General features: G+C 38.1%; 3 protein-coding genes across 10 annotated transcripts in view; 2 read left to right on the forward strand and 1 right to left on the reverse strand.

The window, feature by feature from the left end:
- Positions 1 to 1,888, forward strand: part of ACSM3 (acyl-CoA synthetase medium chain family member 3) — a 56,435-nt gene extending 54,547 nt beyond the window's left edge. Inside the window, exons 13-14 of the mRNA XM_002697986.7 lie at positions 1,117 to 1,236; positions 1,634 to 1,888. Of these exons, the coding sequence (XP_002698032.1) occupies positions 1,117 to 1,236; positions 1,634 to 1,720 (207 nt within the window). The 3' untranslated portion in view covers positions 1,721 to 1,888. The remainder of the gene's footprint in view (positions 1 to 1,116; positions 1,237 to 1,633) is intronic.
- Positions 1,889 to 2,283: 395 nt separating this feature from the next.
- On the reverse strand, positions 2,284 to 18,252 carry ERI2 (ERI1 exoribonuclease family member 2). Of its 3 annotated transcripts, none has more exons than XM_005224758.5 (9): positions 17,927 to 17,972; positions 14,150 to 14,217; positions 13,986 to 14,069; positions 13,244 to 13,371; positions 12,496 to 12,631; positions 10,999 to 11,099; positions 10,372 to 10,453; positions 4,286 to 4,374; positions 2,284 to 4,084 (listed from the first exon to the last, which is right to left on the reverse strand). In XM_005224758.5, exons 1-9 carry the CDS (start codon positions 17,947 to 17,949, stop codon positions 2,747 to 2,749), a joined length of 2,049 nt encoding a protein of 682 aa, XP_005224815.1. In that variant the 5' UTR covers positions 17,950 to 17,972; the 3' UTR covers positions 2,284 to 2,746. The 3 variants fall into 3 exon arrangements, with proteins under 3 accessions (XP_005224815.1, XP_059737382.1, NP_001192506.1); XM_059881399.1 differs by lacking the exon at positions 17,927 to 17,972 and adding an exon at positions 17,146 to 17,161 and having other exon boundaries at positions 12,475 to 12,631; NM_001205577.1 differs by having other exon boundaries at positions 2,451 to 4,084; positions 12,475 to 12,631; positions 17,927 to 18,252.
- REXO5 (RNA exonuclease 5) overlaps positions 17,905 to 23,068 on the forward strand; it is a 70,021-nt gene continuing 64,857 nt past the window's right edge. For 2 of the 6 annotated variants that reach the window (XM_059881374.1, XM_005224753.5), the window contains exons 1-2: positions 18,009 to 18,388; positions 18,491 to 18,635. In XM_059881374.1, the coding sequence (XP_059737357.1) occupies positions 18,495 to 18,635 (141 nt within the window). In that variant the 5' untranslated portion in view covers positions 18,009 to 18,388; positions 18,491 to 18,494. 6 annotated transcript variants of the gene reach the window in all.

Raw genomic sequence — 23,068 nt, forward strand, 5'->3', positions numbered from 1 at the left:
CAGGTATGGTTATAATTTACTTAATCCTCATAAACTCCTTTCACAGATAAGGAAACTGAGGCAGAGATGTGTCCTTACTTGCCTGAGATTATAGGCAAAGTGTGACTCAAATCCAGGTTGTATACTTCAGAGTTCATGCTTTTAACCATGTTAGATTTTTCTTTATTAATTTATCATTTTGCTGTAATGGTTTATAAAGAATTCTATAAAGATAAGTTAGATTTTATCCAAGGTGCATGAGTCATCAATATGCAAACCAGTAATTACAAACACTAGTTCTTAAAATAACTTGCCTTTGCACAATTCACTTATAGCAAGGATGCAATTTTTTAATTCATAAAAATGTTGATAAGCAATAGAACAAGCATAAATACAAATAAATTTTATGAAATGTCGAACAATGAATACAATAAAATTATATACATGCATAGACACACATACACAACTGCCTTGCATCAACAGAAGTGTCTATGAAATAAAGAGTGGACAGTCTCAGCGAACTGTTTCTTTTAACAAGGATATGGCAAACCCAGTGAGAAGACTGTTTATTAGGACCGTACTGAGTGTGATGACCTATAAGCTAGACTAGATCAGGATGGGTTGTTTTATAAAAGACTGTGCTTAGTGCACTACCAAGTTTCCAAAAGAAAATTTTTTGAAGGGGATAACAGATGAGGCAAGAAGTCAAGAGCAGAGATGATCAGAAACACATCAGAAAGTAGTTTAAGATGTAGTGAGATGAGACAGTTCAAGTATAGATCAAAATCAAAGTAGGGGTTCCAAAAGCTCTGTTGTATTAAGATCCCCTGGAGTAGGAAACGGCAATCTGCTCCAGTGTTCTTGTCTGGAAAATTCCATGGACAGAGGAGCCTGGCAGGCAACAGTCCATGGGGTCACAGAGTTGGAGACAACTGAGTAACTGAGCACACACGCACACATTAGATACAAAATCTAGGTGTGGGAGTCAACTGGCTGGCTTAAGAGCATAAAGCTGAGATCAGACTCTAATAAACATTTTGGCTCACCACATGATGTATTTATTTAGATTCTCAAGTTAAGAGAAAGATACATTGAAACATAAAAATATACAACTCATCATTCAAATATTTATTTTAGGTAGTAAAGGCTTTTATTGTTCTGAATCCTGATTACAAGTCACATGATCAAGAACAACTAAAAAAGGAGATTCAGGAGCATGTAAAAAGAAATACAGCACCTTACAAATATCCCAGAAAGGTAGGTACTCTAATTAAGAACAATATTTGCTTAGTATTCTGGAAATTTTTAGCTGTTTATTTTTTCCATTTTAATGAACATTCTCTTGAAATGTGCTATACCAAACATTTCAAACTGAACTAATGACATGGATAAGAAACAGAATCTTTGAGATTAAAGTGAAACTCTTAACCTAATTTGTAGGATCATTTGGCTTACTGGACTTATAGTAAATACTAAATATCACAAAAAATATCCTCAACAATATCCATTCTCCCTTTTTTGGCTTTTATCAAAAAAACCTCCCAATTGGTGTCCTGATTCTTTCACCTAGAGTTCATAATAGAACTGTTACATAATTGACTTTGTCTAAAGATGAAAACTTCTGGCCTAATTTTCTTCCCTTGGATATCTACAGGTAGAATTTATTCAGGAGCTGCCAAAGACTATTAGTGGGAAGATAAAAAGAAACGAACTGAGGAAGAAAGAATGGGAAACAATTTAAGTCTATTCCAGTAATTATGATGGTCTCTAAAAAATAAGACTCTGTAAAATCAAAGATTATGAAACGGTGGTAAAAAATGTGATAGTATGCTTATGAACTAATTGATTTAAAATAGCCTGTGGTTATAAGCTCACAGGCTGGATTCTGAAATAAAACATTCAATAAATTCCTCTGCATCAGTGTCAATGTTTTTAAAATTTGGTAATATAAAAAGAATATCACCAGTTGTTGAGGAATTTTTAAACACATAGTGTAGAAGCAATTTCTGAACTAAATCTCTGACCTATTGAATTTCAGATCTTAGTTGAGTAATTCTACCGATATACTGACTATAAATCAGAACCAATTTTTAAGGGGTGAAATAAAATGAAACAAGTTATAAAGTTTTTAGAAAAGTCTTAAATAATAGATTATCATAATTCTCAAAGTACAAGTATCTACCTGAAAATAGTGTAGGGATTTTTTATTGGTCACACTGTTATTCACATAATTTAAAAATAATTTAAAATTCGTTTCAAGGTCTAAGTGTAAAAGGATATCATATATTGTACACCTGAAATTGATATAATATTGTATGACAATTATAATTCAATATAAAGAAATAGGATATCATGTATTAATATTGCTATTATATTTAATCTAATAAATACAGTTTACCAAGTATTTAATTTGTGGTTCTTCAAAAAAGTGTGATAAGTTTGGTAACAGTTAATATATGAAATATAAATAAAATAGCGTAAGACATTATCAGCATACTCATGTGTGGAAATTCAGGGGACAATCAGGATTCATACATGGAAAGAAGACAAATTAGATAACTGGTGAATGAAATTAGAAGGCTGTGATATTATTTTTTTCTATTTTCAGTGTGTGTGTGTGTGTGTGAATGTGCTGAATAGCCCCAGAGTAGCTCACAGAGCTCAGATATGCAAAGTCCTCACAACATGTAGCCCTATACACACTTTTTTCTCTTTACTGCACTAAAAGTCACACTGAAGTAAAAACATAGTTTAGACATAAAAAAGGTCAATTTCTCATTGAAGGTCTGAGTCTCAATGAATTTTTAGTAGAGAAATTTACATTTCTGTCACAAATAAGGTTTGTTTCTAAAGAACTAAAAGTGAGTCCTCCTGGGGAATCAGATAGAACTATACTGTTCGCTCTTTCCTCTTGAAGTGTTTGTTCCCACTTGAAATAGCCACAACATTTTCTCTTTTCTTGGTACTTCCCAACAGGACAACAATAGAAGACTTTTCCATGGTTTGGTCCATTATTAGAAACAGTAAGTCTCTTAGATCTTCGGCCACACTTGCATAAAGGAGGTGTTATTTTTCTACTCTTCCAAGGCTCTTGCAGATTAACTGTAGAAGTTAAGACAGAAGGGAGAATCTTCCAGGAAGAAATTGCTCCTGGGGAGTCATTAGATGATGCAGGCTTTTCTTCATGAATAGTGAAAGTCTGTTTTTTAGCTGGTGGGAAAAGTGGAGGACTGGATGGATTCCTTTTACTATCATCTAAACAAAGACGATGTTTCCCCAAAACTAAAGGATGAGACACATTGGAATTAACACTGTTGAAATTACTTGATTTACGTTCAGGTAATTTAAAGCCAAAAGTATCTGAACCTGGATCTTTGGCTTCCTTTACATTATAAATAGTAGTGTGGGGACTCTTATATACAATAGACTTAGAGGTAACAGATTTTTGAGGAGTTTCTTCTGTGCCTCCAAAGTTTTCATGACTTAACATTTCAGATTCTTCTAAAACCATTACTCTTTCTCCAGAATTAAGTGAAGTGTCTACATTTGAGTCACTAACAAGAGGTATACAAGATATATTTTGCTCGGGCTGAGATGCTGGCAGTAAAGCTACATCCTCCCAATCAGCCAACATAGGTAAACAGTCAAGAGCAGAACTCACTTCTATATCAGAAACATTATTAAAAGATGAAATGGTAGTTGAAACAGGTACCAGTTCTGAACCAACTGCTAAAGACTTAGAATTGGTATTAAATGCAAGATGTTGGTTTATTTGCTTCTGCATAGGTGTATTCCGGCTGGAAGACTGCAACTGCCCCAGAGAAGTCCAGGACTTAGTAGCATTAGAGAGAGATAAACAGCTTCTGACATTGCAAAGACCTGCTTTTATGCTGTCCTTTTGTTGTAACTGATCCTGCTGTACCTTTATAGGAGAATTCACACCAACTGACTTCATTTGAATTTTCTTGTAAGGTTTTATTGAATTTTTAGGCTCCCCACCATATATGCTGGGATCATGAGTGTTATTGGTACAGGTTGATGTTTCTTCAACTTGATCCATATTCAAATTTCTGGTGAAAATGTTAGGAATCCTCTTAGTGGAAACCTAAGATTCCACAGATAAAACCAACAATTTTAGAAACCCTGCATTCATAATTTCTTTAGTATTATATAATATGACAAAAAAGAAAAACGTCAGCACCGATTGATCTATAAATGACAGCATACATAACATCTACATTTCAGTTAGCCTATAATTACTTCTGGAGTTTGAAATAACGGAATAAAGAGGCAAGACACCACTAACCTTGTTCAAAGACCTTGTAATCTTCATTAAGCAACCATCCCTGATCATTTTCCAAGCAAGAAGGGCAGTATTCCGAGAATCATCCAACCCTGAGGAAAGAGATATCAAAGACTGAATTTAGTGGTACATATGTAAAGAAATAAACTACCAGTTAAGCAGAAATTGGAACATACAGTTGGTTTTATGATCATCTACTAAATTTCATCATATAAAATGGTCTTGTGGAAAGCTGTGGCAGCCTCACCAATGAAAGATTTCCCACATTTAGTCATCTGGTCCTGAACTTTTGTTTGTTAGGAGTTTTTTAATCAGTTTTGATTTCAGTACTGGGATTGGTCTGTTCATAATTATTTTCTGTTTCTTCCTGGTTTGGCCTTGGGAGACTGTATCTTTCTAGGAATTTGTTCATTTCTTCCAGGATGTTCATTTTATTGCCACAGAGTGGCTGGTAGTAGTCTCTTATGATCCTTTGTACTTCTGTGATGTCAGCTGTAATTCTTTTTTCATTTCTAATTTTGTTGATTTGAGTCCTCTCCCTTTTTTTCTGGATGAGTCAGGCTAAAGGTTTCTCAATTTTATCTTTTCAAAGAACCAGCTTTTAGGTTCACTGATTTTTGCTATTGCTTTGTTTCTATTTCATTTATTTCTGTCTGATGTTCATGGTTTATTTCCATCTACTAACTTTAGGTTTTGTTTGTTCTTCTTTCTCTAATTGCTTTAGGTGTAGGAATAGGTTGTTTGAGACTTTCTTGTTTCTTGAAGTAAGACTGTATTGCTACAAACTTCCCTTAGGACTTCTTTGGCTCCAGCCCATAGGTTTTAGATGACTGTGCTTTCTTTTTGTCTCTAGGTATCATTCTTTAACACCATACATAAAAATAAGCTCAAAATGAGTTAAAGACATAGATGTGAGACTGGGCACTATAAAATTCTTAGAGAAAAACACAGAACACTCTTTGACATAAATCACAGCAATATCTTTTTTGATCTGTTTCTGAGTAATGGAAATAAAAACAAAAGAAATAAATGGGATCTAATTAAATTCAAAAGCTTTTGCACAGCAAAGGAAACCATAAACAAAATGAAAAGATAACTCACAGAATGGGAGAAAATATTTGCAGATGATATGACAGACAAGGTATTAGTCTCCAAAATTTACAAACAGTTCATGCAGCTAAATATCATCAAAATAAACAACCCAATCAAAAAATGGGCAGAAGACCTAAATAGACATTTTTCCAAAGAAGACATACAGATGGCCGAGAGGCACATAAAAGATATTCAACATCACTAATTATCAGAGAAACGCAAATTATCAGAGAAACGCAAATTAAAACTAGAGATCCCTCACCTCACACCAGTCAGAATGGCTATCATCAAAAAATTCACAAACAGTAAATGCTGGAGAGGGTGTGAAGAGGAAACCCTCCTACATTGTTGGTGGGAATGTAAACTGGTATAGCCACTATGGAAAACATAAGTGAGTTCCTAAAGAAACTAAAAACACAGCGACCATATGATCCTGAAACCCTACTCCTGAGCATGTATCTGGAGAAAAACATGGTCCGAAAGGATACATGCACCCCAATGCTCACTGCAGTGCTGTTTACAATAGCCAAGACATTGAAACAATCTAAATGCCCATTGACAGAACAATGAATAAAGAAGATGTGGTACATATATACAACGGAATATTATTTGTGGTAGTTATAGTCACTAAGTCATGTCTGACTCTTCTGGGCTGTAGCTCACCAGGGATTTCCCAGGCAAGAGTATTGGAGTGGGTTGTCATTTGCTTCTCCAGGGAATCTTCCCAACACGGAGATCAAACTCATATCTACATTGCAGGCAGATTTTTTACCACTGAGGCATCAGGGAAACCCAAAGGAATATTACCCAGCCATTAAAAAGAATGAAATAAGGCCTTTGCCACAACATGGATGGACTTAGATACACTGACTGAAGTAAGTTAGACAAAGAAATATCCTGTTATCACTTACATGTACAATCTATCTATCTACCTATATATACAAATGAACTTATTTACAAAATAGTAACAGACTCAGAGACTTAGAGAAAGAACTTATGGTAACAGGTGGAATGATGGGGGAGGGATAGTTAGGAGTTTGGGATTGACATATACATTCTGCTATATTTAAAATGGATAACCAACACAGACCTACTGTGTAGCACATGGAACGCTGCTCAGTGTTATATGGAAGCCTGGATGGAAGGGGAGTTTGGGGAGAATGGATACATTTACATGTATGGCTGAGTCTCTTCACTATTCACCTGAAACTATCATAACATAGTTTGTTAACTGGCTATACTCCAATACAAAATAAAAAGTTAAAAAAAAAAACAAACAACAAAAATTAAAACAAAAATAAAATGGATGGGGACTTCCTTGGTAGTCCAGTGGCTAACACTCTGCAGGGGGCTGGGATCCCTGGTTAGGGAACTACATTCCACATGCTGGTAACTAAAGATTCTGCATGCTACGACAAAGACCAAATATCCCATGTGCCACAGCTAAGACCCAGTATGCTGCTGCTAATCACTTCAGTCGTGTCAGACTCTGTGTGACCCCATAGATGGCAGCCCACCAGGCTCCCCCGTCCCTGGGATTCTCCAGGCAAGAACACTGGAGTGGGTTGCCATTTCCTTCTCCAATGCGTGAAAGTGAAAAGTGAAAGGGAAGTCGTTCAGTCGTGTCTGACTCTTCTCGACCCCATGGACTGCAGCCTACTAGGCTCCTCTGTCCATGGGATTTGCCAGGCAAGAGTACTAGAGTGGGGTGCCATTGCTTTCTTCCAAGACCCAGGATAGCCAAATAAATAAATAAAAATAAATATTTTTTTAAAAAAGAATAATCAGCAACTTCTGTATAGCACAGGGAACTCAGCTCAATATTGTGTAACAACCTAAGTGGGAAAAGGATTTGAAAAAGAATGCTGCTGCTGCTGCTAAGTCGCTTCAGTCGTGTCCGACTCTGTGCAACCCCACAGATGGCAGCCAACTAGTCTCCCCCGTCCCTGGGATTCTCCAGGCAAGAACACTGGAGTGGGTTGCCATTTCCTTCTCCAATGCATGAAAGTGAAAAGTGAAAGTGAAGTCGCTCAGTCGTGTCTGACTCTTAGCGACCCCATGGACTGCAGCCTACCAGGCTCCTCCGCCCATGGGATTTTCCAGGCAAGAGTACTGGAGTGGGGTGCCATTGCCTTCTTGAAAAAGAACAGATACATGTATATGTAGAGCTGAATCACTTTGCTGTATACCTGAAACTAATAACATTATTAATCAACTATGCTCTAAAATAAAAAGACTAAAAAATAAAACCACATGATTATCTTAATAGATGCAGAAAAAGATTTTGACAAAAATTCAACACCCATTTATGATAAAAGCTCTGAAGGAAGTGGGAATAGAGAGAACTTACCCTAAAATAATAAAGGCCATATATCACAAACCCACAGCTAACATCATTCTCTATGGTGAAAAGCTGAAAGCATTCCCTCTAAGATCAGGAACAAGGCAGGAATATCCACTCTCACCATTTTTATTCAACATAGTTTTAGAAGTCCTAGCCATCACAATCAGAAAAGAAAAAAACCAAATAAAAGGAATCCAAATTGGAAAAGAAGAAGTAAAACTGATACTGGCTGCTGATGACATGATACTAGTCATAGAAAATCCTAAAGATGCTACCAGAAGACTACTAGAGTTCATCAACAAATCTGGTAAAATTTCAAGATACAAAATCAACACACAGAAATCTTGCATTCTTATACACTAACAATGAAAGAGCATAAAGAGAAATTAAAGAAACAACCTCATTCACCACTGCATCAAAAAGAATAAAATACCTAGGAATAAACCTACCTCAGGAGACAAAAGACATATACTCAGAACACTTCACAGTGTTATATGAAATACAGCATATCTTATGATACTGCTGAAAGAAATCAAAGATAACACAAACAGATGGAAAGATATACTGTGTTCTTGGACTGGAAGCACCAATATTGTGAAGTGATCATACTATCCAAAGCAATATACAAACTCAATGCAATTCCTACCAAATTATCAGTGGCATTTTCCACAGAATTAGAACAAAAAAAAAGTTACAATTTGTAGGAAAACACAAAAGACCCCAAATCACCAAAGCAATCTTGACCAAAAAAAAAACCCAAAAACCGAGCTAGGGGAAACAGGCTTCCTGACTTCAGACTATACTACAAAGCTATAGTAATCAAAATAGTATTAAACTGGCACAAAAACAGATATATAGATCAATGGAACAAGATAGAAAACCTAGAGATAAATTCATATACCCATGGTCAATTAATCTATGATAGAGGATGCAAGAATATACAGTGGAGAAAAAAACAGTCTCTTCAATAAATGATGCTGAGAAAACTGGACAGCTACATGTAAAAGAGCAAAATTAGAATACTCTTTAACAATATACACAAAAAATAAACTCAAAATGGATCAAAGACCTAAATGTAAGCCCAGACACCATAAAACTCTTAGAGGGATATGCAGGCAGAACATTCTCTGACATAAATCACAGCAGTTTTTATTTTGATCTACCTGCTAGAGTGATGAAAATGAAAATAAAAATAAACAATTGGGACCTAATTAAATTTAAATGTTTTGCATAGCAAAGAAACCAATAAACAAAATGAAAAGACAACTCACAGAATCAGAGAAAATATGTGCAAATGAAGCAACAAGCAAGAGATTAATCTTCAAAATAAACAAACAAAATAAATAACTCATGCAGCTCTATGCCAAAAAACCAAATCACCCAATTGAAAAATGGACAGAAGATCCAAACAAACATTTCTCCAAAGACACACCAGATGGCCAAAAGCACATGAAAAGATATTCAACATCACTTATTATCAGAGAATTGCAAATTAAAGCTACAATGAGGTATCATCTCACGCCAGTCAGAATTGCCATCATCAAAAAGTCTCCAAACAATAAATGCTGGAAAGGCTGTGGAGAAAAGGGAGCCCTTCTACCTTGTCAGTAGGAATGTAAATTGGTACAACCACTACAGAACAGTATGCAGATACCTTGAAAAAACTAAAAATAGAACTACCATTATGATCCAGCAATCCCACTCCTGGGCATATATTCAGGGAAGACCATAATCTGAAGATATATGTACCCCAATGTTCACTGCACCACTGTTTATAACAGCCAAGACATGGAAGCAATTTAAATGTTCAATAGAGGAATGGATACAGAAGATGTGGCACATATATACAATTGAACATTACTCATCCATAAAAAGGAATGAAATAATGCCATTTGTAGTCACATGGACTGACCTAAAGATTATCATACTACATGAGGTATATCAGACAGAAAGACAAATATGATATCACTCATACATGGAATCTGATTTTTAGAAAAGATATAAATGAACTTATTTACAGAACAAAAACAGACTTTCAGATATGAGGGGGAAAAGGGGTGAGGTATAAATCAAAATACACACACTACCATTTATAAGATAGATAACCAACAAGGACCTACTGTATAGCACAAGAAATTCTAATCAATATTCTATGATAACCCAAATGAGAAAAGAATCTAACAAAGAATACATGTATATGTATGTAACAATCATTTTACTGTACACCTGAAATGAACACAACATTGTCAATCAACTATAATTGAATAAAACTAAAATATATATAAAAAATATCACCAACATTCTGTAGGGATCATGTTTTATGCATAATCTAATCGTCTTGTTCAGTTTTTTCACTAGTCTACTCTATTATTTGGGCATTTGTTTACAGTCTCCATTTGATATGGCTAATTCTTTTCATTTTTTTTTAAGAAACTAGAAATCCTCTAGATAACAGTCTTATATAAAACTTTACAATAATTTAAGGAAGTGGTAATTTGAAAATCTTGGAAATAATCTGAATGTATAGACTAGGGCTTTTTCCAGGCTGAGGATATTCTTTGTTAATGACATCATTGAAAAATGAGATGCAAATGAAAGACTGTATAAAAATAAAATGACTTACATAATAAAATTAATCTCAAGATATACTAACCAAAATGTTCTCGCCCCAAGAATTGCATTCCTACTTCCTGCAGGGCACCACTGAGTCCTTTTGGTTTTCTTCTATAGAAAATCTAGTCAAATAAAAGACAATATATTTTAAAAAATAATTACTATGTGAAAGGCTATACAGTTAGCCATTTACTTCTCATGATTTTTATTCTATTAGATTTGAAATGTGCTTATTTTTGTGTTGTTTTTATATACTTTAAGAAAAGTATTTATATGGATGCTTCAAAACAAAATATTTTGTTTGTAGAAACCCATACCCATGTGTGAAGTGAAAGTCGCTCAGTCGTGTCCGACTCTTTACAGCCCCATGAACTATACAGTCCTTGGAATTCTCCAGGCCAGAATACTGGAGTAGGTAGCTTTTCCCTTCTCCAGGGGATCTTCCCAACCCAGGGATTTGCATTACCAGCTGAACCACAAGAGATGCCCAAGAATACTGGAGTGGGTAGCCTATCCTTTTTCCAGCAGATCTTTCTGATCCAGGAATCAAACTGGGATCCCCTGAATTGCAGGTGGATTCTTCACCAACTGAGCTATCAGGGAAGCCTATGTGTAGGATAAAGTTTAATAACTTTTCAACAGAAGGAAAGTGAACATGCTCCCTTACCTTGTAAGTTACTCTGAGATCAATCCAAGAATTAAGGAACACAGGTTTTAACAGTTGTTTTCTTTTACATTCATACTCCAGGCAAACCCCCAAGTCCCAGTCTGCATCAAGAATATTAGAACAAAGTCAATGATGCTAACGGTTTTTACTTACGCTATTATTTATAAACAAAATGCTGAAAGTCGACATAAAACAGAACTTAGAATAATATATAACAACATACACTATACTATATTTTATATATAGCATATACAACATATGGTATATATTATATACTATGCAACACATAATAGAAGAGTAAGATTTTTTTGCCCTAATATTTAAAAATTACTCATAACTTACTAGTAAGAAATTAGGTCAGTAACTAAGTTTCAAAATGATTTCTTAAAAGCCCAGTAAAACACATTGACATTTCAGAAAGAAGAGTAAGGTGTCACATCACAAGGCTTAGATGGAAAAGATTATCTGCTTTCAACATTCTAGAAAATATTAATGTAACTGAGAAACCAAACATCTTACAGGGACCCTGTTGGGCTATACCCCACAGCCATGCAAGCACTGTACTTGCCCAACCTCAAGACCAAAGAAAGAGCCCAGAGTCAGTGACAGAGACATCAAGGGTTTAATGAACAGGGGGATTGTACATGTCTGAAGCATGGTCTTGGAGCATACTCCATCATGTGAAGCAGATGGTGGGCAGGACATGATGGCAGCAGTCTTCGGCAAGGTTTTACCAGTTATAGAGGGAATTGACATCAGTTGGTTCATCAGTTACCAGGGAAACCAGCTGAGGAGAAAGCCCTCATGTCCCTTTGATAAGCTATCATGGTGGAGATAAAGATTCTGGTCTAAAGATCTAAAGATTAGAACAATCACTAGCTGGGGCTAAGGGCAAGTATGTATTAAGAGGGGAGGTCACTGATATGAGTAGGGTATAGGTCAAGCAGGGGTATACAGAGAACAAAAGAACAGCCATCTTGAATGGCCTGATCATACAGACTCATACACAATTATCAATGCTATGCTGTCAGTGACAGAGCACTGTTAACAATGACTATTAATGGCAATGCTCTATCAGGGCATATAAAAGATGTACTTTAAATGGCCCATTTTTTCCCTTGATGTCTACATTAGAAGCGTGAAAGTATAAAAGCAAAGATTGCAAGGTGAATATGGATTCTTTTTATCAAAGTTGTAGAAATACCATGATAAAAAATCTTTCACCGGTCTTTGCCCAGATTCAGGAGAACAGAGAAATCTAGAAAGATTCTTAAAATTTAGAGCTTAACTTTTAAAGGTGTTTAAAAATTTTAAAATATGAATAAGTTTACTTTTGTTGGTTAACGTCATGCTAGACATTTAAGATTTCTTTTTGTGGCCAGGAAGGTAACAAGTGTAATTCTTACTAGAGATAAAGAATTACCTAGTGGCAATGCTACTCATTAATGATTGCTAAATATAAGTTATTTTTTTTACCTGACCAAGTAACAAACGCACATAATTTTACTTCAGAAGTGGAAATATCTGACACTGTAGTAGCAAAAATAATTTTCTTCTGTTGCTGAATCTTCTGAATCCATTTACAGAACTGAGATAAACAAATCTTCAGAGGGACTCCTTCATCAACTTGAGCCTAAATAAAGTCATATAATCTGAATTCAATAACTGAATTCCATAATTATTGCACACATAATTAGGCACTATGAGGAGGATATACAACAAGGAAGAAGAGGTTTTAGCTGGCAGTTTATCTAGTGAAAAGATGTTAAAACACATAGGAGAGAGATAATACAACAATTAGAATTCTGCAAGATAAGAAAAATTACATTGAGTAATCTAAAATCACACAGAAATACAATAAAGATATCCTGATAGGCAGAAATCTGATATCACTTAATTTTGATAAAATATATTTGATATACATTTTTATAACACTATTCTTTCCAATTTTTTTTTTTGGCTATACCATGGGGGAATCTTAATTTCTCAACCAGGGATCAAACCCACGACCTCTGCAGTGGGAGTACAGAGTCATAATCATTGGACCACTGTGGAAGTCCAGTTTTTTCTGATTTTTAAAGATTCCAATGGGCTTCTGGAGGGGACAGTATTTCTAACAGTGAATGAATCTAATTCCACATGGCATATAGCTTTTATTTTCTTTCTGAGTTTTAATATTTACATCTTTCCTGCTTGTTTTTTGTTGCAATGGGAGGATGAGAAGTGGGAAAAAGAGAGGGCATACCTGCTTTATGCCTGTCAGTTCCACGCAAAATTCAGAAAGAATTGGATGTTCCTGAGGCTGAACATAAGCATGGAACTCAGATTCAATCTCTCCAGTTGATGTGTTCAGTAATACAGCTGGAAATTCAACTACATGAAAGAATCATCAAATGACAGTTGAATACATAATTGTTAAACTAATGCTGCAATCACTTTAAATTAAGTATATATTGATATTACCTTCACACAGTATTATTAAATAATCATTGTTTTAGTGACAGCACATTAAAATGACCAAAGCAGTGTAATGTAATGGTTATATAAAATTATGCCAAAGAATAAATCAAACTATTAAAGTTACATGTATATCTATTTAAAACTCTTGAATGTATTTCCATAACTAGAAGACCGTATGAAAGTTGAAACATAGTTCTTTTTGCAAAGGTATTTTTTTAATCAATTTCTATGTATTTGAGATTTTGAAACAATTATTTTATATGATGACACACTTAAGTATTAGGTTTTTTTTGTCTTTTTTGTCATCAGATTTCATAGTAAATTACCAATCCACAGATCATTTTGTTTTCTTATTTAGCATTGTGTGTGCTGTGTGCTAAGTTGCTTCAGTCATGTCCAACAACACTATGGACTGCAGCCCACCAGGCCCCTCTGTCCATGGGATTCTCCAGGCAAGAATACTAGAGTGGGTTGCTGTGCCCTTCTCCAGGGGATCTTTGGCCATTGGCAGTCAAGTTCAGACTTACTTATTTCCTGACTCCGGTGGCGTTTCCCATCATTCCAACATGTTGACTCAAAATCAATGATGATTAAGTAGTCAAACAACTGCTCTGCAAAACATCAGAGTGTCCGTTACCAGTGTTAAAAGTGCAAGACTACAGAATGTAAAGAAATGAGGCACATTACTTACTAGATTTGCTTCTTCCTAGGTTTCCATTTGCTGGTGGAATTGATTTTCTCCTAATTAATCCAAGCTGCCTAAAAATGTAAAACAATCCAGGTATGTTTAACAAAATCATTCATATTCCTGTTTACATAAGTTAACAAACTGATGGTATAACCCTCATTAATATACTAATGTATTGTGATTGAGAGGAAACTGAACTAGACTTTGAGGGCAAAAGACTTTGGTTCTTTGCACTCTTCTGACTTTAGCAGTCATTCTACCAAAGAATGTTCAAACTACTGCACAAACTACTGCACTCATTTCACATGCTAGCAAGGTAATGCTCAAAATTCTTCAAGCTAGGCTTCAAACAGTACGTGATCTCAAAATTTCCGGATGTACAAGTTTGATTTAAAAAAGGCAGAGGAACCAGAGATCAAATTGCCAACATGTGTTGAATCATAGAAAAAGGGAATTCCAGAAAAGTATCTACTTCTGCTTCAATGACTACATTAAAGCCTTTGACTGTAGATCACAACAAACTGTCAAAAATTCTTCAAGAGATGGGAATATCAGGCCACCTTACCTGCCTCCTGAGAAACCTGTATGCAGGTCAAGAAGCAACAGTTAGAACTGGACATGGAACAACAGACTGGTTCCCAATTGGGAAAGGAGTAAGTCAATGCTGTATATTGTCACCCTGCTTATTTAACTTATATGAAGAGTACATCATGAGAAATGCTGACATGGATGAAGCTCAAGGGGGAATCAAGACTGATGGGAGAAATATCAATAACATCAGATATGCAGATGACACCACCCTTATGGCAGAAAGTGAAGAGGAACTAAAGAGCCTCTTGATGAATGTGAAAGAAGAAAATCAAAAAACTGGCTCAAAACTCAACATTCAAAAAACGAAGATGATGGCATCTGGTCCCATCACTTCGTGGCAAATAGATGGGGAAACAATGGAAACAATGACAGACTTTATTTTATTGGGCTCCAAAATCACTGTGGATGATCACTGCAGCCATGAAATCAAAAAATGCTTGCTCCTTGGAAGAAAAGCTATGGCCAACCTAGACAGCATATTAAAAAGCAGAGACATTACTTTACCGACAAAGGTCCATCTAGTCAAAACTATGGTTTTTCCAGTAGTCAAGTACGTATGTGAGAGTTGGACCACAGAGAAGGCTGAATGCTGATGAACTGATGCTTTCAAATTCTGGTGCTGGAGAAGACTCTTGAGAGGTCCTTGGACAGCAAGATCAAACCAGTCAATCCTAAAGGAAATCAACCCTGAATATTCACTGGAAGGACTGATGCTGGAGCTGAAGCTCCAATACTTTTGCCACCTGATGCGAAGAGCTGACTTATTGGAAAAGATCCTGATGCTGGGAAAGATTGAGGGTAGGAGGAGAAGGGGGCAACAGAAGATGGATGGATGGCATCATCGACTCAATGGACATGAGTTTGAGCAAACTTTAGGAGACAGTAAAAGACAGAAAAGCCTGGCATACTGCAGTCCATGTGGTCACAAAGAGTCAGACATGACTAAGCGACTTAACAAGTCATTCTCCCTGCATGGGCTTCAAAGTGCATATTTGCAAACAGACTGTTTCTCTGTGCTCCTATTATTTTATAGTAATAATGAGGAACTCAAGTGGTTGTAAAGATGCATTGAAAACCTAAGTTAATTTTGCTTTTGTTTTTTTCCAGCCTTTGCTATGTGAAGAGCACAGTGGAGAGGAGAGAGGGCAGGTCCAGTCTTCTAGGAGTTTAAAATATCTGGGTAAGTAAACTAGATATTCATGGAAAACTAGTGTAAGGTAATATATAATAAAGGATCCTTATGGGCAATATTCTAAGTCCACAGAAAGGGAATAGCTTGTTACCTGAAGCCTCTTGGTAGGTGTCAAGCCAAAAGACCACCAAGGCAAAGAGCAGAAGGAAGGATTTATTAATTGCAGCAAGTAAGTATAACACTAGGGATCTTTCCTGGTGTTTCCCACACCAGTGTTGCCTCTAAACTGCAAAACTGGGTAAGTTTAAGCTAAGGGTACATGCATGTTTCATGTAAGGGCTTAGGTGGTTGAGCTTCTAAACATTAGCTGATTGAAGTCAAGAGAGTCAAAAAGGTCAACATCATCACCCCTTGGGTTCCAGGTAATTGGGTGGTTGAGTGCTTCAGGCTAATTTTTACCATTGAAACAGAACTAGGAATTTTTTTTTTTCCTTTTGGCAGCTTGCAGGATATTGGTTTCCAGAGCAGGGATCAATCTTGTACCCTCTGCAATGGAAGCTGGGAGCCCTAACCACTGGACCACTAGGAAACTCTCAGGACTAACAGTCTTTACTTCTGAGATATTATCTTTGCCACTGTTACTTCTCTTGCCTGGTAACAGCTGTTTCTGCATTCTTTGTTTCTTTAATAGCATTAATTTCTGAACTTCTCTGGCAGTCCAGTGGTTAGGAATCCACTTGCCAATGCAGGGGACATGGGTTCAATCCCTGCTCCAGGATGACTCCACACGTTGAGGGGCAACTAAGCCCATGGAGCACAACTACTGAGCTCGCCCTCCCCAACTACCAAAGCCAGTGCACCGTACAGCCTGTGCTCTGAAACAAAGAGTAGCCATCTCAATGAGATACCTGCAGACCACAACTAGAGAGTAGCCTCTGCTTGCTGCAACTAGAGAAAAGCCTGCGCACAGCAACAAAGACCCAGGGCAGCCAAAAACAAAATAAAAAAAAAATTTTTTTAAGGATCACTGTGGCCAGCCTCAGACCACAAAATGGCTTCTCTAATATTGAGACAGTCATGTCTGGTTGTCTTTCTCCAGCGAATATCTGCTTATATGCTTACTGAGGTCTTTAGCTTACTGACATCTTAAGTGTCCTGAGACAAAACTATTCAATACTTTGCTAGGTAGACCAGGCAGACACCACTCATTCTAGCTTCCCTGTTTGACCTGTGATGGGAAGTTGAGAATAATGGCTAACATCTATTGATTCTTTACCATATAATGGTGGTGGTAGTTTAGTCAGTCTTCTGATTCTTGGAATCCTCTGTCCAAGGAATTCTCCAGGCAAGAATACTGGAGTGGGGTGCCATTTCCTTTTCCAGGGGATCTTCCCAATCCAGGGATCAAATCCCGGTCTCCTGAACTGCAGGCAGATTCTTTACGGACATATTACGCACTGAATCAAGATGGTGATCTCATTTCATCCTCAACAACTGTACAAAACAGTCCTTTCTGCTACCTACATTTAATGGGTGAGAAATCAAATTCGGCAATTTGCCAGAAAACACGTATTTACTATGTGAAACCAGGATGATCCAACTGTGAAACCCATGCTTTCACGAATGCATTCCACTGTTTCTATTAATTAGAAACGTGAAAAGCGTGTCCAAGGAAAGAGGCCATGATTCACACTGTGAATTAAACAGATCACTAGTAAGTGGTAGGGTGAACAGCTTGATAGGTGGAGTAATCTTGATAGCTGCCGGTGACCTCCAAATGGTCCCCTAGGGCCGTTCTTAATGTTCCCGGAGACCTAGAATAGGCAGACACTGGCTGAGGGGCACAGAGTAGAGAGCCCTCCCTGGTCCTTCACGCTCCAACAGAGAGCTGACTGAGGCTCGAGACTGAAGTCCCAGAAGAGTGACCTTCCAGTTCAGGCTGGCCAGTGCACGCCCTAACTGCAGAAAATGGAAGCTGAACACCGCGGACACTGACGCGGACGCCAGCGCCGGATCAGGAGCGATCCCCCGCCACCGCCCAGAACCGCCTTGCATACCGTGCGAGTCTCTTGGTCGCCATCCCTGACGTTCCTTTCTAGCCTCAGCCCAACTGCCGGAAGTCGCTGTACCCCCACTTCCGGCCCATTCAAACGCCCGGCGCTCTTGGGGAGGCTGCTGCGGCGGCTTCTCTGCCTGTGGCTGAGGCAGAGGCGGCGGTCATCTTTACTCTCTCCCGGCTTCTTTCGGCGTCTTCGGGGATACGGGGTTTGGGGAGTGGTTTTTGGCAGAGAAGCAGTTATAAAGCGCTCCCTTCCCTCTAACTAACTGACGGAGGCGCGTTTGCGCCGTTGGGGAACCGTTTCGAATTCGGCCTCCAGCGTCGGCAGTAAAGCCGTTTGGCTTGATGCTGCGTCCTTTTCTGCGTGGAGTAACGGGGAAGACGGTTGGTGCCCTCGCTTTCTGCGGTGGGCGGGGAGCGCTCTGTAAACTGATTTGAGAGGACCTGAGAAGGGTGGTAGGTAGGCTGTCGAAGCCCTTGCTCCTCCCCACTCTGGAGACAGCCCGGGCCATCAGGGCGTCGGGGTTTTCTCAGAGCGCTAAAAAGCGATCTTTCTCAACAGGTTCATGGAGCCAGAGAGGAAAAGGAGCGGGAGCACCCTCAAGAAGGGCAGAAAGAGGAGGCTGATTCCGAGCAAGGTGGTCGGGGCCGCTGAGGCGACGAGATCCCATTGGGATCTTGAGGAAAAGCAGCAACCTATAGCCAAGGTGAGCAATGGAGGGATCCCGACTGGGCAGCCCGAGGCAGTTTGGAACTCCCAAATAATAACACAATACCATTTACCTTGGGGCTGGTATGGGCGGTTTAAAACCGGTATTGTGCCTGGCACGCGACAAGAATGTTCAACAAATATTTTGAAGTCTTCTGTGTGCAGGAATTGTTCTAGGTTCTGCAAATATACCAGTGCATAAAAGCACAAAATTTCCTGCCCCCGTGCAGTTTACATTCCAGTAATGGACTAATAAAGCTGATAATCTACCATTTCTTGAGCATTCTGTGGCATTCATCCACATAGTCATCAGATTTCTATTGTCTTTCTAGGCACTTGGGGAACATTAGTGAGTAAACAAAGATCGCTACTACCTTTCTAGTGGAGAGAGAGATAAACAATAGTAAGGGAATTAGTGCCATGTAGTCTTTTAAAATATGATTCCTGTTGGGGGAGCCTATCAGATTGGCAAAACAATTTTTTTTTTTAAAGGTTAACGTGGTAGAAAGTTGAAGTTGACAGTCTCATCACTTTATTTTGAAACCGTCTCAAACTTAAAATTTGCGAGGACAGTATCAGAAACTTGTATCCACCCACATATTTTAGTGTTTACATATTTTCTAATATCTAATAACTAAAATGCAACCAGCAAAATTAGGAAATAACATGGATATATGCTACCATCTAGTTCTCAGATCCCATTCAGGTTTCTCCAGTTCTAATAACGTCCTGTTTAGCAATAAGATCTAGTTTAGAATAAATGTGTTACTTTAGTTATGTTTCCTTCAATGCAAACAATTGTTCAGTCTTTGACATTTGTGGCTTTACTACCTTTGAAGAACCTGTACCAGTTATTTTGTAGAATGTGAGAATGTCCCTCAAGTTAGGTTTGTTTTCTCATTATTAGATTCAGGTTATACATCTTTGACAGGAATGCCACAGAAGTGATACTATGTTCTCTTGTGTTAAGGTTGTACCCTAATTTGACTTGTACCAGTACTGATGATATTAACCTTAATCATTTGATTAAGAAAGTATGTGCTAAATTTCTCTAAAGTTGCTCTTTTTTCTGTTATTTTGTGGGGAGTTGCTTCCTCATTAAACTTTCAGTTTATTCATTTTTTATTAGTATGAATTTGTGGATACTTATTTTATTCAATTAATTATAATCCACTACTATATTTTGGTGCTCAAAATATCCCAGATTTGATCATTAAGCTAGCTTCTGTGTCCCTTTGACGTGGACCTGATCACTCTTGAGCATTTCCTTATTTTTCTGGCACAAAAAGATATTTCAGACTCTTCTGTGCTTCCCCTGTCTTAGCCCTGAAATCAGCCATCTCTCTGAGGAGACTTGGTTCTTTTTAGTGGAGAATGACATTTAGAAATTCAAGATCTGGGTGCTAGATGTGCTGATTGCTGTTGGGATGTCAATATTCCAAATGAGAGCTAAGAAATACGTGTGTATAGGTTTATACACACATACATATGTTTACATTAAAATACTTATATATATATAGATATATCTATACATATTGAAAAACTGTCAATTCATATCAGAATCTCTGCTTCCAATCCAATTCCACTGAGTTCATTCTAGTTGTCTCCCTTTTCATATTTATAACTTCCTTATATAGCTGAAAATTTTGACTCTTGTTACCTTCAAATATATTTGATTTGGTCCCCTCTTTCTGCCATTGCCTCACACCCTCACACCCTCCTCATCCAGCTTAGGCTCTGGTCATTCTCCATAATGTACCAGGTCACTCTCCATTGTGAATGCCTTCATTGCTACCGTGACAAGCTACTCACATGGTGGATGCCTGCACATACCCTTTTCAGGCTCTGAATTCAGAGACACTACCATTTGTCCCTCAGGACTGGTGCCCTCCTTACCCTAAACAACTTCTTACATCTGATGCCAGCTTCACTGCTCTCCAATTCCCACTGCATGGATACCCTCCTCATACTGCTCAGGCTTTGACACTTCACACTGGGCCACTGTCCTGCAATGTATATTCTGGTTTCCTAACCCTTGTTGTTCAGTCACAAAGTCATATCCAACTCTTTGTGACCCCCATCAACTGCAGCATGCTAGGCGTCTCTGTCCTTTGTTAATTCCTTGAGTTTGCTCAAACTCATGTCCATTGAGTCACAGATGCCACCCAACCATCTCTTCCTCTGTTGCCCCCTTCTCTTGCCCTCACTCTTTCCCAGCATCAGGGTCTTTTCCAATGAGTAGGCTCTTTGCGTCAGGTAGCCAAAATACTGGAGCTTCAGCATCAGTCCTTCCAGTGAATATTCAGGGTTGATTTCCTTTAGGATTGACTGGATTGGTCTCCTTGCTGTCCAAGAGTCTCTCAAGAATCCTCTTCAGCACCACAGTTCGAAAGTATCAACTCCTGGGCATTCAGCCCGCATGAAGCCTTCTTTATGGTCCAGCTTTCACATCCATACATGACTGCTAGAAAAACCATAGCTTAGACTATACAGATCTTTGTTGGCAAAGTGATGTCTCTGCTTTTTAATACACTGTCTAGGTTTGTTATAGCTTTTCTTTCAAGGAGCAAGCATCTTAATTTCATGGCTGCAGTCCCATTCACAGTGATTTTGGAGCCGAAGAAAAGAACATTTGTCACTGTTTCCATTTTTCCCCATCAATTTGCCATGAAGTGGTGGGACTGGATGCTAAGATCTTTGTATTTTGAATGTAGAGTTTTCAGCAAGCTTTTTCACTCTCCTCTATCACCTTCATCAAGAGGCTCTTTAGTTCCTTTCCGTTTTCTCCTGTTAAAGTGGTATCATCTGCATATCTGAGGTTGTCGGTATTTCTCCCAGCAATCTTGATTCCAGCTTGTGAGTCATCCAGGCTGGCACATCGCATGATGTACTCTGCATATGAGTTAAATAAGCAGCATAACAATATACAGCCTTTGACGTACTCTTTTCCCAATTTTGAAGCAGTCCGTTCCGTGTCCGATTCTAACTATTGCTTCTTGTCCTGCATACAGGTTTCTCAGGAGGCAGGTAAAGTGGTCTGGTATTCCCATCTCTTTAAGAATTTTCCACAGTTTGTTGTGATCCACACAGTCAAAGGCTTTGGCATAGTCAAAGAAGCAGAAGTAGATGTTTTTCTGGAACTCTCTTGCTTTTTCTATGATCCAAAGGATGTTGGCAATTTGATCTCTGGTTCCTCTGCCTTTTCTAAATCCAGCTTGTACATCTGGAAGTTCTCAGTTTACGTACTGCTAAGCCTAGCTTGAAGGATTTTGAGCATAATCTTGCTAGCATGTGAAATGAGTGAAACTGCATGGTAATTTGAACATCCTTTGGCATTGCCCTTTGGAATTTGAATGAAAACTGACCTTTTCCAGTCCTGTGGCCACTGCTGAGTTTTCCAAATTTGCTGGCATATTGAGTGTGGCACTTTAATAGCATCATCTTTTAGGGTTTGAAATAGCTCACCTGGAATTCCATCACCTCCACTAGCTTTGTTCATAATAATGCTTCCTAAGGCCCACTTGACTTCACACTCCTAGGATGTCTGGCTCTAGGTGAGTGACCACACCATCATGGTTATTTGGGTCATTATAACGTTTTTTGTACAGTTTTTTCTTTGTATTCTTGCCACCTCTTCCTTATATCTTCTGCTTCTGTTAGGTCCTTACCGTTTCTATTCTTCATTGTGCCCATCTTTGTATGAAATGTTTCCTTGGGATCTCTGTTACCGAGTCCAAGCTTCCTCTGCTCACTGCACAATAGGCCAGTGAATCCGAGAGACAAGGTGTTGAGGTAAGGAACAGCCGGCAGACTGAGAAGATGGCAGACTAGCACCTCAAAGTAACATTTTATTGGGGGCTGGATGCCAGGTTCTTTTAAAGGTAGAGAGAAAGAAGCAAAGTAAAAAGGCCATTAGTTTTGCAAACATCTCCTAGAATGGCAAGCCTCAGGCAGGGGATGTGTTAATTTTTCCTTCCTGTCATCCACAGGTGGACAGGGTTCTGAACAAAGACATTTTAGTTCAGAACAGTCAGGCAGAGGGGCAGGATTCTCTGAGGCAGACCATCCTGTATGATTATATATAATAACAAAAGCAACGAAAAGCAAGTCAAAGAAACAGTTCCATAATGGAGTCAGAATTGGCTTCCTCTCTGCAACATCTCCCGTTTTCTTGAAGAGTTCTGTGGTCTTTCCCATTCTATTATTTTCCTCTATTTCTTTTCACTGTTCATTTAAGAAGGCTGTCTTACCATTCCTTCTGGAACTCTGCATTCACCTGGACTTCCTCCTGGGTAGTATGCTCTCCTCATCCTACTCAGGCTCTGACATCCCATGTTTGGCAACTGTGATTACTGACTGCTACATATAGAGTCCTTCACACATTGTCAGTATTGTATATTTTTATTTGATAAGTATAAATTTGTATATTTT

This window comes from Bos taurus, chromosome 25 (genome assembly GCF_002263795.3).
Source record: "Bos taurus isolate L1 Dominette 01449 registration number 42190680 breed Hereford chromosome 25, ARS-UCD2.0, whole genome shotgun sequence".
NCBI classification, from domain to species: Eukaryota; Metazoa; Chordata; class Mammalia; order Artiodactyla; family Bovidae; genus Bos; species Bos taurus.

Excerpts from the sequence above, each read along its gene's own strand:
- ERI2 (NM_001205577.1), bottom strand. The coding sequence starts at position 17,949 with ATGGCGACCAAGAGACTCGCACG. Across the intron at positions 10,454-10,998 it reads ATCTCAGAGTAACTTACAAG|ATTTTCTATAGAAGAAAACC; the intron begins GTAAGGGAGCAT and ends TTATTTGACTAG. Across the intron at positions 4,375-10,371 it reads CTTGGGGCGAGAACATTTTG|GGTTGGATGATTCTCGGAAT; the intron begins GTTAGTATATCT and ends CTCTTTCCTCAG.